General features: G+C 39.3%; 1 protein-coding gene across 18 annotated transcripts in view; it reads left to right on the top strand.

Moving 5' to 3' along the window:
• Positions 1–15,882, top strand: part of ST3GAL6 (ST3 beta-galactoside alpha-2,3-sialyltransferase 6) — a 58,418-nt gene that overhangs the window by 26,595 nt on the left and 15,941 nt on the right. For 9 of the 18 annotated variants that reach the window (XM_009198935.4, XM_009198942.4, XM_021933970.2 and 6 more), the window contains 4 exons: positions 3,189–3,288; positions 6,287–6,364; positions 8,181–8,284; positions 9,271–9,334. In XM_009198935.4, coding sequence (XP_009197199.1) covers positions 3,200–3,288; positions 6,287–6,364; positions 8,181–8,284; positions 9,271–9,334 — 335 coding nt within the window. In that variant the 5' untranslated portion in view covers positions 3,189–3,199. Of the gene's footprint in view, positions 1–3,188; positions 3,289–5,165; positions 5,930–6,286; positions 6,365–6,528; positions 6,599–8,180; positions 8,285–9,270; positions 9,335–15,882 lie in introns of those variants that run through there. The other 9 variants (XM_017955068.3, XM_009198952.4, XM_021933972.2 and 6 more) reach the window with 3 other exon arrangements.

The raw sequence follows: 15,882 nt of genomic DNA on the forward strand, positions 1-15,882 counted from the left end.
GATACCAGTGGAACACCATCAGGAATTTTCAGATTAGAATTATCTCTTTTAGATTTGCCTTGTGCTTTTTATCTTGAGAGACACGATGACTCCAGGAATGGAACTCTGAGAAAGAAATGATTGAACTATAAATCTATTTCTGTCTTCCTTAAACTGTGTGACCTCAGACAACTCAACCTTATAAGCCTTCAGTTTTCCTCATTCATCAAGAAGACAATACCTGCACACCCATCTAACAAGCTTGTTTTGAGCCTTAAATGGAGGGATGGACATATAAAAGATTTTTTGTGAACTTTAATGCTCCACACAAAATATGCTCTTACTATTAAAGAAAAGTGAAACTTGTCAAGATTGAGTTTAATTTGGCATATGTAGGTTACTTGTACCTTCGGTTACATATCTTAGTTGGAGAATGTGTGAACGTTTGTCTTCTACTGGTGAGTCCTTCTCTCCCTTACCATCCTCTACCCACATTTTTGTAAAGGATGTTTTAGGGACCCTGATTTTAGGAGCATCTGCAGCCAGCCACAAAGCTGGCATTGGTCCTGTTTAATGTCAAGATCTTGAAAACTGTTTGTTTTGGTAATCAAAGCTATATTAAAAGGCATATGTCTTTTTAAAAGCAGATAATCTCTTAAATTCTGTTTTTTCTTTGAAAGCTTTTGCTCAAAGCAAAATGGCCTTTCCATTTATAGAATATAATTAGAGAATTGGTTTATTTGTGGAAGCTTTTTCCTGTGAGCAAGCAGGGAAACCATGTTTATCACAAGGATATCCTGGCTGGCCCGTCTCAAAGCTTTGCAACTTGAATACCGAAGCTGTGAATTGTACATGAAATATGAGAGTGCCTAAACTTCCTAAATGTTTTTCAGGTCGTGTATGCAGTAGCTGTTCAAGAGTGGGTTCATTTTATTGTTTGAAAGAAGAGCATTCTGTCACACTTCTTTGTTTTTAGTTAGACCACATAATAGTGAATGAAAAACAACAAAACAGTAACACAAGTCTCGCTTACCCATACCTCCATGTTCTGTAGAATAATACATAAATTGCCCAAAGAGTATGTTTTGGAGAATACATAGGAATTTTGACTCGTAAATACTGACTTCTTTCCCTAGACCTTCATATACTGTCTTAGATGTAAATACATTAAAAAAAATTGCTGATACTGGTAAGTTTTATCCTCGTTGGATCTTTGCATAAATGTTACTCTTTTTTTTTTTTTTTTTGAGACAGAATCTCACTCCGTCGCCCAGGCTGGAGTCGCCCACTGCAACCTCTGCCTCTTGGGTTCAAGCAATTCTCAGCCTCAGCCTCCTGAATAGCTGGGATTGCAGGCACCCACCACCACGCCCGGCTAATTTTTTTTGTATTTTTAGTAGAGATGGGGTTTCACTGTCTTGGCCAGGTTGGTACTGAGCTCCTGACCTCGTGATCCACCCACCTCGGCCTCCCAAAGTGCTGGGATTACAGGCATGAGCCACCGCGCCTGGCCAAATGATGTTATTCTTAGTGGAGCCTTAAATGTTTAATTTGAGCATTTAAGAAGATGTTCATCACTATTTTGGCCCATGGTAAACTGCCTTCCAGGACAGTCTAATAACCCAAAGAGGTAGATGGTGTGTTCTCACTTGTAAACATGTGAGGACCCTCAGGTGAGAAGAGGTAGACTGATTGACCTTAGGCTCCCCCACACCATATGTAGAGTTAGCTGTGAATCTTGTCTTCTGGTTTCCAACCAGTGTTGACTCTTCACAGGGATTATGTATACCTAATTAGAAGTATGTGTAAACTAAAGTTTGCTCATTAACTTGCTTATTTATTTGCTTTCTCCTGACATAGTTTTCATTTCTAACTAATTTAGAATAGTGGCATGTGGGAGTGGTGACTGCATTAATAGCAGCCAGAAACAACAGCTGACAGCAAGGGAGGAGTGGAAAACAACTCAACCAGATAATCATGCCAGTTTAGGACTGCTTAGCAAATAGCCTCACACACCCATTAGCTGCAGAGGGTTTCTACTGTAAGAAAGCCCAGAACAATTATACTTGTTGAGCTGACCCCATATTATCAAGGAAAGTTGAAATTATGTTTAGTATTATATTCTACTTATGAAGGCAAGGGAGTGGTTTAAGATTTCCATATGAGCATATTTACCACTGAAAAGAAGGCAATGCCACATTATTTGGAAATTTATTCAACCAGACTCCCAGATTCTATACTGCATTGCCATGATTAAGGTTAATAGGCATGGATAGGAGTGAAAGGAGTGGCACATGCAATTGTTCAGATGAACTAGAAACTTGATAGGGAGACAGAGAAGCAGTATACCTGTTTAAAGTCACATGCATTGAGATAGGTCTGTTATGGAACCATGTATTAAATTTGTCTTTTACATTTAATTACATAAGACAGTGGAAACGTCTCCTTTTTTCCTTTGAAGCAAAAGAGAAAACAAACATGTTTTACAGGTTTTTAAAATATATTCTATAAAGGCTTTTTTTTGCATTTACATTTTAGAGAGGATTGTGTCAAGGTTTTTGTCTGTCTGGAAATGTGTAATGAACAATATTGTCAATTTAATACAAAACAAGCAAGTAGCTGAATATACCTGAACTATGATGTTGAAAAAATCAAACAGGTGGATCTAAAAGTATATACAAATTGAGGTTGAGGGAAATGTTTTTTCAGTAGCTTTTTTCCTCAGTTTTTAAAAATTAGAAAAATGACTTGTAAAAATTATAATGTATAACATTTTAACATCATTTCAAGCACTAAAGAAATGAAATGTTTATTCACAGCTTAAGGCATCTATTCACTTTCTACTGAGAGATAGGTTTTAATGTTTCTGAAAAAGTTTTGGAAATGGAACAGATGTGTAAAATTTTATTCTGGAAGAATTCTTTCTTACCTAACATGAGAAAGTAGTAGGGAGGCCCCTAGCTTTGAGACCATGGAACTGTTTATTGGCCTAAACATACATTATGTTGTGCTTATTGATAAGAGGAGAGACAGAAAAAACATTATCTTTCTGCACATTGAGTATTTCCAAAATTACAGGCCCACATCATATTTTTCTATAGTTCCTTTTCTGTATTTTTTTCCCAATAATGCTTATATTTGAGCCATTGTGAAAATCCATTTGTATAACAACCTGACCTTCACTTTGGACTTCATTCCTTGTGTTTCAGGTGAGCCAGCCATGAGAGGGTATCTCGTGGCCATATTCCTGAGTGCTGTCTTCCTCTATTATGTACTGCATTGTATATTATGGGGAACAAATGTCTATTGGTAAGTTTCATTTTGTTATTTAAAAATAACTCTCAACCTAGTCTTTCACACAAATCCACAAATTATAGTAGAGGGTCCTATTAAAAAAAAACTTGTACTGTTGTAATATTTTGAATATTTTCTTGCTTTTCATTGTAAATTGGGGTTTTACCATTCCAGTGTCCTATAGATTGTATCTAGAACAATTTAAAAGTTGACAAGCAGGGACATGGATGCAGCTAGAAAACATCATTCTCAGCAAACTATCGCAAGAGCAGAAAACCAAACACCGCATGTTCTCACTCATAGGTGGGAACTGAACAATGAGATCACTTGGACTCGGGAAGGGGAACATCATACACTGGGGCCTATCATGGGGAGGGGGGAGGGATTGCATTGGGAGTTATACCTGATGTAAATGACGAGTTGATGGGTGCTGACGAGTTGATGGGTGCAGCACAGCAACATGGCACAAGTATACATATGTAACAAACCTGCACGTTATGCACATGTACCCTAGAACTTAAAGTATAATAATAATAAAAAAAAAAAAGAAAAAAAAAGTTGACAAGCAACACCTACTTTCTAGTGACTTCCCACTGAAGGCATGGTGTTAACCATCTTTGGGTTATAACATTCTTTATTTATGCCATAGATCATCTCCTTGAGTTAATGGAGTAATCACTGGGCTCAGTGGTACTTAACTTTTAGAACCTAAAATGCTTGCATAATAGATTATTGATAAACTACAGATATTACATATGGTTTCCTTTGTTTAAAAATATTTGGTGAATGATGATATATGTATCTTTTGAAATAGCTTTGACTTGAAATACCACATGTAAAATTTTGAAGAGGCACAGGTAGTTCTACTGAAGAGAAAGCCTCTGTAATAGGGATTTTAACCTTCTCATTGTCAGTCCTTTGGCTAGGAAAAATGTTTTGATGACCTTTAAATCCCAAATGGGTGGCAGTATATAATTATGCTAAAATAAATCACATAACTTCCTGTTTTAGACAAAGAATCAGTACTTTTTGCCAGCGTGTCATAGTAGATCTTAGAGCATGTTTCTAACTTGTGCTTACTTGATGAAAAAAAGCTGATGCTTCTGCATTTGATTTCATTACTGGTTGATTGAAAAATAATTGTAATGCTTTTCACGGAAGGACGTTAGGCAAATGGCCACTGGAAAAATCCCAATGCCAGGTGGGTAGTTTTGGCCCTAAAGTTTTAGGCTTTGGACCCAAATATCAGGCTAGAGAATTGTGAAGTCTGATTATGTACTAAATGAGGACTACATCAAGGGGATCTATCCCTGCATCTTTGCCACATTCTCTGTCCTACCCTTAGTAGTGGAAGACAAAAATAGAAGAGAAAGCAAAAAGCTTACTAGATTGCTACTTTCCTACAAATCCTATTGTTGGTCACGGGGAAAATGATAAAGAAGGTGATGAAAAGGATCTCAATCAGCAGTCTTTTGTCATCAGGGTTGAAGTGACCATGTCACTCCTCAGCTAACACATTACTATAGTCACAGGAAGTACCTTGGGATATTAGCTCAGTTGTTTGTCAATGAACTTGCTTCCTTAAAAATGATTTAAGACAGACAATTGTGTTTTTCTTTTAAAAAGTCACCCAAGGCCGGGCGCGGTGGCTCACACCTGTAATCCCAGCACTTTGGGAGGCCGAGGTGGGTCAGGAGTTCAAGACCAGCCTGGCCAAGATGGTGAAACCCCGTCTCTACTAAAAATACAAAAAATTAGCTGGGCGTGGTGGCGGATGCCTGTAATCTCAGCTACTTGGAAGGCTGAGGCAGAGAATTGCTTGAACCCAGGAGGCGGAGGTTGCAGTGAGCCAAGACCGCGCCAGTGCACTCCAGCCTGGGCAACAGACTGAGATTCTGTCTCCAAAAAAAAAAAAAAAAAGTCACCCAAAGGTTGTCTTCACGATATCCTAAAATTGTTTTCTATGTTTTAATGACTTTAGAAATCAATATCTTCATGTTATCCTCCAAATATAATTGAGATTTCTTGGTCTAGTATGCTGGTCTACCATATTTATGTATCTTCCTTATGTTTAAATCAAGGAGCCCTTGCCATTGTGGTATTCACAAAAGATGTTTCCTGTGTAAGGAGTTTACTAGCCTCATCGTTCAGAAACCGAGCAGTTCTAACTATGGGGATTTTGGTACCCACAAAAATGGAAAATTGTGTCTGTCCATGAAGGGTTTAGGGTATTTCCCTCGTTTTGAATTCTGCTGATTATAGAAGAAAATTGATTAGATTTTAAATACTAATTCTTCACATAATTGATGCTCATTAATAAGTTTTTGTATTAAGCTGTTTTCCTCTTTCCCGGCTAAGTCTGGATCCTGCCATCCACCACCCCTTTCATTTGTTTTCCTTGTTGTGCTCTGTCATGTTTCACAATACCCTTTTAAACTGTGGAGACAAGTACTCCATTCAGGAGCACACAAAGGCTAACCTATGCCAAGAATAGAGGACAGTTAGAAATGACTCTCGATAGTGTGATTTGTAGAGTCCCCCGGATCCCAAGGGAAGGGTCTGTGGAAGCTGCTCAGGTCAGGTGTTCCTGTGGTGTTTGCTGCCGGTGTGCGCCAGCAGATGTGGCAGGAGGAGTAAATAGCCACGTGCCGTTGGGGTGAGTTTGGGTTTCTCCAGCTTTCAGGGACTTCTAAAAAGTGAGCCTGGTTGCGGCTTCTACAATGCAGTAATCCTGGCCCTTCTCTGAAGGTCCTTTGAATCATTGCTCTTGGAATCACTTATGGGTTGCTAATCACCTCAGCCTTTCCACCCTCCCTTGCCTTACCTCCATGAATCTCAGGTGTTCGTAGGGCTTGGCGAAGGTACTGGCACACCTCAAGGGGTGCAGGGAGTATTTTTGTTTGCTGCCAGAGAACCTCTCAGTGGTGGCATGAATGAGTTCCCAGGTTATTTGCTTCCCTTTGGGCAGGGTGCCCAGTTCTGGTTTCTGACTGATGTTATTTTTGTCTCATAGGGTGGCACCTGTGGAAATGAAACGGAGAAATAAGATCCAGCCTTGTTTATCAAAGCCAGCTTTTGCCTCTCTGCTGAGGTAAAAATATACCAAAAAAACCTGTGGCATACAAAATATTCCAAATGTGCTTGTATTCATTTTCCACACTTGTTTATTTTTTTAATGCAAATCTTAGCAGTATAAAGTGGACAGCCCATATTTAAGGAAGAGCTTGAATATCCTGTCTCTTTTTGTGCTTTTAGTCAGAACTCTGCATATATTTTAAGAAAAGGCATTGAGGAACTCAATCAAACCAGTATTCTTTTCACACAGGTGAGGCTAGAGAGGTCTGTTTGTGTTTGACTATAAAAAAGCGAATTGTTCTTTAGGGTTTCATTTTTCCCCCTGGTTGCTCCCATGTTATTTTCCACCCTTATTATTTTGTGGCTTCTCCTTCCTTGCCTCTAGGTTAAACTTTTTGAGTAGAAATTTTCCCTTTTATTAACTTTTAATGAACTACATAGAGTGTAAATAATGATTGTTGATTGTGGCTCTTGGGCTTTGTAAAGAATTTACTTTTCTATTCACAAATGTTTTTTTCCTCTGTCACCTTGACTTTGACAGATTGCTGGTCAAAATGCTCTAGATAACAAGAAATAAAAGTCTGTTCTAGGCATGTTTAATTGGGTAAAATAGGCACAATCTGTTCAGCATTTTTTCTATGAAGCATTAAGAATTCATTTTTTCCCTATTGTCTTTTATTACTGATTTTTAACTCTTTGGGGCTACAGATCCCTTTACAATCAATCAACTCTCCGGGAAACTGCAAATACATAAGACTTTTTTGTATATGATTCCAAGTGTGCTATGGCTGCTTGTAGTCTTTCTAGGAGTGTGCGTCCAGTGAGGACCACTACAAAACTGGAGTAGTGTTTTAAAACTTTTTTGAACATGACTCACAGGAAGAAATACATTTTACTTGGGACATAGCGCAAACACATATTTATAATAAGAAAAAAAAGAATTTTTACCTTTACTACTCCAGATATACTGTGTTCTGTCCCATTCACTTTTTAAAAAGATGCTGATCATGACTCACAAAATTGATTTGATGAGCCACATATGGGTTGCAGACCACAGGTTAAAATGCTACTCTAGAATTAAGGTACTCCCTAACTTTAGTCAAAAAAGATAATCTTTTCCTTTCTGAGAAAACCCAAAAAGTTTAAGGTATTTATGCAAGATTATCCAGCAGGTATATAAGCCTACAGTGTAAGTGACAAGTAGATTTGTGTTTGTCATGTGGAAAGTATTCTTTGAGGGCAGTCCCCTAGAGCGTAGTTGAGGCCACTTTCTCAGAAACAGAAAGGCCAGCAGCAATTTGGAGAAGCTCTTCTGAGAAACCTGGAGCTTTTATCTTCAGTGTTATAAAGAGAACATCTTTCCTTATAATTAGGCTTGGGTGTGGATTTCAGTTTTGTTATTTATGGGTTAGTGACCCCAGACTTGTCACAGCTGACACAACTTCACATATACGGTGCTTTTAAATTTAGAAATAGCTTAGCATCAGTACTTTTATAATATTACTTTGTTTTTTCCTATGTGTGGCTATTATTTTATCACTTGCTGTTGGTTTGTTTTTAAGTTTTATTTTTACTTCCTGAGTTGTAACATAATTTTCATCTTAGTAGCTGCAAAGTGTTTTCATTTCAGTTGTGTAGTTCCATTGAATACCCCATTCTATGCAATATTTCAGCACAGTTTAATGTTATTTTTAAAAATTAAAATTATACATTTTTCATATAGCCAGTATAACGATATGAATTATATGCTATAGTTATTTTTAGTTTTGATTTTAAAAGCTTGCAAATATAGTAGGTATTTGGCAAAATCATTCTTTATCTTTTCCTTCCAGGTTTCATCAGTTTCACCCTTTTCTGTGTGCAGCTGATTTTAGAAAGATTGCTTCCTTGTATGGTAGCGATAAGTTTGATTTGCCCTATGGGATGAGAACATCAGGTCAGTAGTATTATTCTTCCCTGGTTCTGTTAAGTTTGACTGGTGTTTGATGAGAATGGCATGTTAATATAATTTTATTCTTTCTGCTTCCTAATGATTTCCAAGGGATATGATTTTGGGATGAAATGAAATGAATTATATTTTAAAATATAAATTCCCACTCCTTTTGAGGCAGTAGAGAACCAAAGGATAACAGGGGTGGATTTGTTGTTGTTGTTGTTGAGAAACGACTTTTTACATTTGCTCTGCCAGCATGTATCCATGTGAGTTCTGGTGCCTTAACTTTATTCTGATTTAGAATTAGCAGGAAAACCTGAGGGTTAGCTTCCTTCCTAGCTTCCCATGGCTTCTTTTTACCTGTGAGTTTTATTTCATCGGCATTTCTTATCTCCTTAAGCAGTCTTTTAATTTAACCAGTGGATATTTTATTTTTGTTAAGTTAAGAGATAATGATTCCATCTTCTAATGATAAAACACTTCCCCTTTTGCTTGTTGATAAGTGATTGGCCCTATATAGCATTAAGTTCTAGATTTTTGAGGGATCATAAAAGCCCAAGGTGACAAGCCTACAACATTGTGAGTCAGATTTTGCTTATTCAGCTGATCCTGTGAAGGTGGGGGTTGTATTTTTTGTTTTATTTTGTATTTTAAAACTATTTTGCAGAGAATTTGAGAATTTAATTGGGTTAAACTTTCTATTCTAACCTCAATTTCAGAATCATGTGCCATTTTAAAATTACATGATTGTTTTTCAGATTAAATGTGTTGTGTTTTGGGGAGGTTTTGGAAAGTGTCTTTAGAACATTTACCATTTTGAATGGGAGTAGTGCTGGCTAATTGCAGTTGTATCATTAATTTTTCACAGAATAAATCAATGAGGCTATGCTGGTTGGAAATGGGTTTGTGGGGGAGGGAGTAAGGTGATTTACTAAGTACTAAAAAGACACAATTATCCTTTTATTCATAACACTCCATTTGTTTTCTAGCGGAATATTTTCGACTTGCTCTTTCAAAACTGCAGAGTTGTGATCTCTTTGATGAGTTTGACAAGTGAGTTTATTTCCTTGCTTCTAGTCTGGCTTTTAGCTTCAGCTAAACTGGTTCAAAATATATACCCCAGAAATGTAAGGTGTATTTACTCAGGAAAATTTCATAGCTTTTGTGTGTAACCAAAATTTCTAGTAGTAACTTGACACTTTAAAAACTACAAAATTAATTTAGATGCTGCGTAACTGGTTGGCTCAAAAGTTTGCAGAGTCTTGATGATGATCAACACTGGTCCTAAATCAGGACATTTTCAACCTACATTCATTTTTTTCTAAGTTGTTCCTACTTAAGAATTAGTTCACCCCCTGCTAATCAGCTCATGGCCTCACTTTACAGGCTGTTTCCCATACTTTGCCATGTATCCTCCAAACTACTGATGAGATTCTTTCTGTTTCACTTGTTAAGGAGATGATTCGATTTTGGAAGCAGCTCTCTGCTTTTTTAATCAGAATTATATTTGAAGGACAAATATACTTGCTTTGATGTTTTCTGACTACAAAAGTAATTTAGCTTTTAGACAATTTTGTCATTAAATTAACCCCATATAAATTGAATTGCCAAAAATAGGCTTCTTCACTGCTGGGCTTATTTCACAGAGGTAGGTTTATTTCACAAAGTTTCAAGCCACACTTTAGAATTTGGCCAGGGTGCCAGTGTGATAATATGGGTAATCTACAGATGTCAGGCCTCCATTAAAAAGGAAAATGACAGAAATTACCCTCTTGCCCAAGAGAATAGGCAGAGAGTGGGGTGCAGAGAGTGGGGGTAGTGGATGGAAGTCTGAAAGTGGAGATAGAATTTACTGTAAGAGCAGCATTAGATTTTGTCCAGGTTTATCTTATTATCTCATTTGGAGACCAAGATGCTTGAAGTGTGTATTTGTGTAATATGTTTTGGTTCATTTCAGTTTTTTATAATTTCAAACTATGCCATCAACCTAATCAATTTTAATTTTGATTGCATATCAACAGCAACCATAAATTTTTTCAACCCCCAAATTTGTATAGCTCTGATTTGTAGAATATTGTTTTTTGCAGACCTTTCATATATGTGCTTTATGTTGATTCTCTCTAATTCTGTAAGTTTCTGGAGAAACTGAGGCTAGGCACACAGTTTGTTACACTTGGTAAATGCCAGGCCCAGGATGTAAACCTAGATAGTTCTAACTCCAGTGCCTGGATGTCTGAGTTAAGAGTAATAAAGGTGGCTCGATGTTGTGGCTGATGCCTGAAATTCCCCAGCACTTTGGGAGGCTGAGGCGGGCAGATCATGAGGTCAGGAGTTCAAGACCAGCCTGGCCAACACAGTGAAACCCAGTCTCAACTGAAAATACAAAAATTAGCTGGGCATGGTGGCGCATGCCTGTAGTCTCAGCCACCTGGGAGGCTGAGGCAGGAGAATCGCTTGAACCGGGAGGTGGAAGTTGCAGTGAGCTGAGATCCACCACTGTACTCCAGCTTGGGTGGCAGAGTGAGACTTTGTCTCAAAAACAAAAAACAAAAAACAAAAACAGAGCGATAATTGTGAGTCCTTAAATGTTTGCAGCAATTATCTGCAAATATTTGTAAAGATGCTTGACTCTAAATGCAAGCTACTGTCAGGATTCTGGAGGATATATGACTAGAAGTTTTGTTCTTGCCTAGTTTTTATCTAAGAACTGGACTGTGCTTTGTTTAGCTGCTTTCACAGCCCCTTGTCCCACAGGTGTGCATCTGTTTGTGTATGCCCCCATCAGGCTGATTTTTCTCTTCTTGCTGACTTGGTCTTGCTGTTTCCTGCCGCTTGTCTCCTGTAACCAGAATCTCCCCACTCCCCACCATCATGCTAAGTTCATTTCTTAGCATTACCTTTGTTGGGAGAGGAGTAGTGTGTAGTTGGTGAGGAGGGATTGAAAATCATGCTGACTGCAGAAGTCCTAATAGTCTGAACTTGCCAGGAGTCTGAAGGGAAGTAAATGTATAGTCAAAGACTCGAGATAGAGAGTGAATGACAAATATCCCCGTAGGATCCCCACAGAGGGAGCACAGTGACACACGTTTTGTAACATCACCGATGTTCAGTTAGCATTGCTGAGTTGCGTGTTTGACCTGGGCAAACCTTAGAGTATTTTGAAAATAGATAGGAATATATTTATGACACTATTATCTTCTATTTGCATAGCGCTTTTCAGAGGGGTTCACCTGTTACATTTTGCCTATATTTTAAGTGAGTCATTCTGCCTTTATCATGTGCCCAGTGTACAACACATAGAAGAAAACAAGCCAGGCTGTGCCTGAGCCATACATTTAAACTCCAGAAAAGCAGAATGGACTGAATTGCCTGAATGCTGCCTCTGAGTCAACTTCGTTCCCAAGTGACCTTATGTTCCTCATTTCTCTTCTCAGCCTGGGAATAAAGCTCTAGAAGAAAGATGTCTGAGAACAGTCTTTCTTTCTCAGGCAGAGAATTTAGACTGCCCTTGGCAGGAGAGTCCTCCCTGAGCCCCTGGCTTGTGGATTTGTGAGCTGGGTCCACACGTCCAAGGAGGAAGGTATTGATATTTAGGCTGGCTTGTCCTTCATCATGGGTCTGTAGGTCAGAGAGGAGGAGCTGAGGATTACTTTCAAGTTACTTTCCTCCTTTTTCTGCTTTCTTTACTGATATTTATATAATTGCTGACTTTGCTTTGTGCTTATGTTTTTCCTACCTGTGCTCTGGGCGGTGCTCGATATATTTTGAGTTGTAACAGCTAAGCAGGTTTTTTTTTTTTACTTACTTTTTATTCTCCTTCCATCCTCTCTGTCCCTTCTAGAAAGGCTCAGATGTTGTTGTTGTTGTTTCAAATCTGAATCCTTTAAGATTCTACCAGCTATAAGTTGTAGTTTTGTCAGATATCTTGTCCAGCATGTATGATGCCCTCAGTTGGGATAGATTCCACTGTGAAAGGGTAAACTCAAAATATCAGTTGTGATTGTAAGAAGGAAGTGTTCCTTTTGTTCAGTTTTCGTGTAAATGAACTCTGCAGGTAAACTTTCCGGGGCTGGTTTGGTGAGCATCAGGGACCAAGGCTGCTTCTCTGCCTTGATGCCACCATTCCTAAATATGTGACTTGTTCCTTCTGGTCCGGTATGATGGCTGGAGTTCCACCAATCATGCCGACCTCCCTGCCAGCCAGCAGGAGGAAAGGGCGAAGGGCATACCCCAACCCTTTGAGACATGCCTTCTTCTTTAAGGACATCTCCCAGAAATCATATACAACACTTCCTTACGTCCAACGATGTGCTGGAACCAGTTGGTGCCAACTTGTGAGAGCTGTATCTCTTCCTATTCAGCTCCATGTTTAGTGCCATCAAGGTGAAAGCTTGAAATACCCAAGGTGAGAGTATTCGTACCATGGGAATTGGCAAACATTACAAATCAGGGCTTTACCCATTCATACTCCTCCCCCTCCCCCAGAACTGATTGTTACACATTGACTAGCAACCACCGTTTGCATCCCATTGGATAGGACTCCATCACAAGGCCACCCCTAGCTGGGATGTGGACCGGAAAATGTAGTTTGTATTCCAGGTGAGTGTGTGCTCACCTTTAAAAACAAACGTGATTTTAACAGATGAAGGAAACAAGATTATTGGGGAACAAATAGCTGTCTTTACCAATATTCTGCATCATTTCCCTGGTCCCCATCTGTTTTCATGCCTGGTCACTTTCAGGATTCTGAAGTCAAATATATGACCCTGCTGTCTAACAACCAATCTCAGTGCATCTTTTTTGTCTGCTGCTGCTACTGATTTCTCATGGACACAGGCTCTTCTCTTTATTCTCCAAAGCACAGCCAACATAAGGCAACTAAGTTTAACAAACTTCACTGAAGACTGAGGATTTTTAAAGAGAATTGCAACACAGAAAAGGAATACTAAAAATGTGCCCATATTCCAAGACCCTAATCCTTCCTGGCTGTCCATGTAGCTCCTTAGCACCAGTCTGCCCCCTAGCCCTAAGGATGATTGCTTTCTCCCCAGGGGAAGTGCATCCTCACACAGCTAGAAACAGCAGCAACCCTAAATTCTCACATCTCAGCTCCCACTTAAAATGCACAGACAAGCTCCCCGTCCACAGCCACCACCACTGCCTTCTGAAAGCATGCCAAGTTGTGTGAAGAATGCTTTAGTCCTGCAGCACAGGTGGTTATATAGTAACTACACATAAATATCTTACCTAACAACAGCACCTGTGTCAAATCAGTTGCCTGCTACATGGACAAGGACTTGTAAAAGCTGCCTGGTTGCTCTCTCAAGCAGCAGCCATTCTGTCAGCATCAGCAAAGCGGGGGTAGACTGGCCACCAGCCAGGCCGGGAGCATGCCCTTAGAAAACTGAAAAAACAGTTAGACATGAGTGGTGTATTTATTAAAGAGAGTCCTCACTCTATAAGGAATATCAATATCTGCATCCCTGCTTTAGACATTCTGCTGTTTTGCAGAGTTTCTTTACACTGCAGGAGTTTTAGCCGGGAGAGCTTGAGGATGAGGGGAAGTTGTGATTCTACATCAACAGAGTGAATCATATGTGGTGAATATGCAGAAGCAGCCCCTGCCTGCTTTCTAGCATCTGCTGTGGTCAGATGTTGGGTAAAGATACAGAAGTCTCAGTACTTTTGTCGAAGAAAGTGGTCACTTCCATCGGAGAGTAACATACAAGACCTAAGTGATTTCCTGACTTCACAAAACGGCAGACTGAGATCAGAGAGGTCAGGTTACTAGACCAAGGTCCTAAGAGCTGCTAAGCAGAGGAGCCAGAACTAGCAACCAGGTCTCCAACTACAGTTCCTTGTGTAGTTTGAGGATCTTCTGGCTGCAAGTAATAGTCTTCACGAGGAGTGATTTAAACTAAGTGGACATTTATTGTCTCCTGTATTGCATAGACATGTGGATTCAGGTCTGCATATTTGTGGTTCCAGCTTGCAGTGTGGGGCTGCTTATGGCTGTACAGACTGTGGATTGCACAACTCCAGGGAGGACCGATTCATTCATATAGTTATCTGAATGGTGCTGACATTGGACTGTGTACAACTTGCACATATGTTTGGAGCGGCCCTGGTTGGGGGATTGAATTAGTAGCTCAGTAATGTCAAGGCTCCAGGGTAGTTTTTCTGTGGCTGTTTTTTCTCTGATGTGTAGCTGCTCTTTTTGTTATCACATGTCAATGTCTGAGCAGAAAGGAAGAAGTGAGTAACGCAGTATCCTGTTCACATGATTCTTTTGGCAGCAGCAGAATCTCTTCCAAAAGCACCTAATAGACTTCCCTAATATCTTATTGCCCAGGGATGGGTCACATGGCTATGTCTAGACGAAACATTGGCAGAGGCAATGAGCTCACTATTGTAGGCTTAGGAAAGCAGGGATCTGCTAGCAAGGCACATGGGGTAATGGGTGTTGGGAATGTGACCAGCATGATTTGCCATAGACTGTTACACTGAAGGTAGAGTCATGTGTTTTAATGTACATGATGGTATTGAACGAAAAATGCATGTCAAAAAGCATTTGTAAAAGAAAACACATCATAGATCATTTGAAATGGGCAACTCACGTTTGCTTGCTCTATATTGATTGTGTTTGATGTTCCCCTCTGCATAAGGTAATGACTCTTCCGGCTTTTGCCTGACTTTATGAGAAACACGCCTTTCACCTGGGGGAAGTGTAATCTCTTACTACCACTGCTTTAGCAGCTTTCCAGATTTCCATTAACAGGTTCAGGAACCCTGGAATTATTTTGTTTTCTGGGTAAGCAGTTTAGAGCATATGCATTTCCCTACTTGTTTCCAGGGTGGTTGGAGGAGTTAAAGGTAATTGCTTCTCCAGACACAAAGTAGGGAAATAACCTCTGTATACTTAATGTAACAACCAAACTGAATTGTAACATGCACAGCCTGTGGATCAGGAAGTGTTTTAGATGGGACCATACAGAGATATAAATGATACTATTCTTTCCTCTAGGGACTCACAATTTACTGCAGCTATTTCTACATGAAAGTTATGTTAATTAAATAAGTGAAGTTTTACAGTCACCCAAAGGACACTGAAAGTCATTGTTCCACATATAAAAAGGCAGAGGAAGCCAGGATCACAAGCCAAATGGATGAAGTCAAGGAGAGAATGAATCAGTCCTTTCAGAGTGTGGGGTACTTGCTAGGGAGTGAGGGAAGCAGTGAGTAATGAGGAGTGTGATTTAGACAGCTGATCTGTACCATTCCATACTTCCCAGAGCCATGGTGGTGCTATGAATACTAGCTGTAGATAAGGTGTTATTGCCAAAGACTAGTCCTAGAGATGCCCTCAAAAGAGTTTCTACATGATTCTCAGAAAAATGCATAAATCTTTGCAGTATCCTTGACCAGGAGGAAAGGTGGACTTTCATTGATAAGGTTTCCTTTCAAAAGCATTGGTATGATTTCCTGTAGTAAAGGCCCTTCTCTCTTTCTGCTTGTCCCCTATAAGCTGAGAGGAAAAAAAAAAATAGAAAGTGAAACTCCTAAAAATATGGTGAAGTAGAGCTGTAAAGAATCTTTGGAAT

Source organism: Papio anubis, chromosome 2, assembly GCF_008728515.1.
Source record: "Papio anubis isolate 15944 chromosome 2, Panubis1.0, whole genome shotgun sequence".
Lineage (NCBI taxonomy): Eukaryota > Metazoa > Chordata > Mammalia > Primates > Cercopithecidae > Papio > Papio anubis.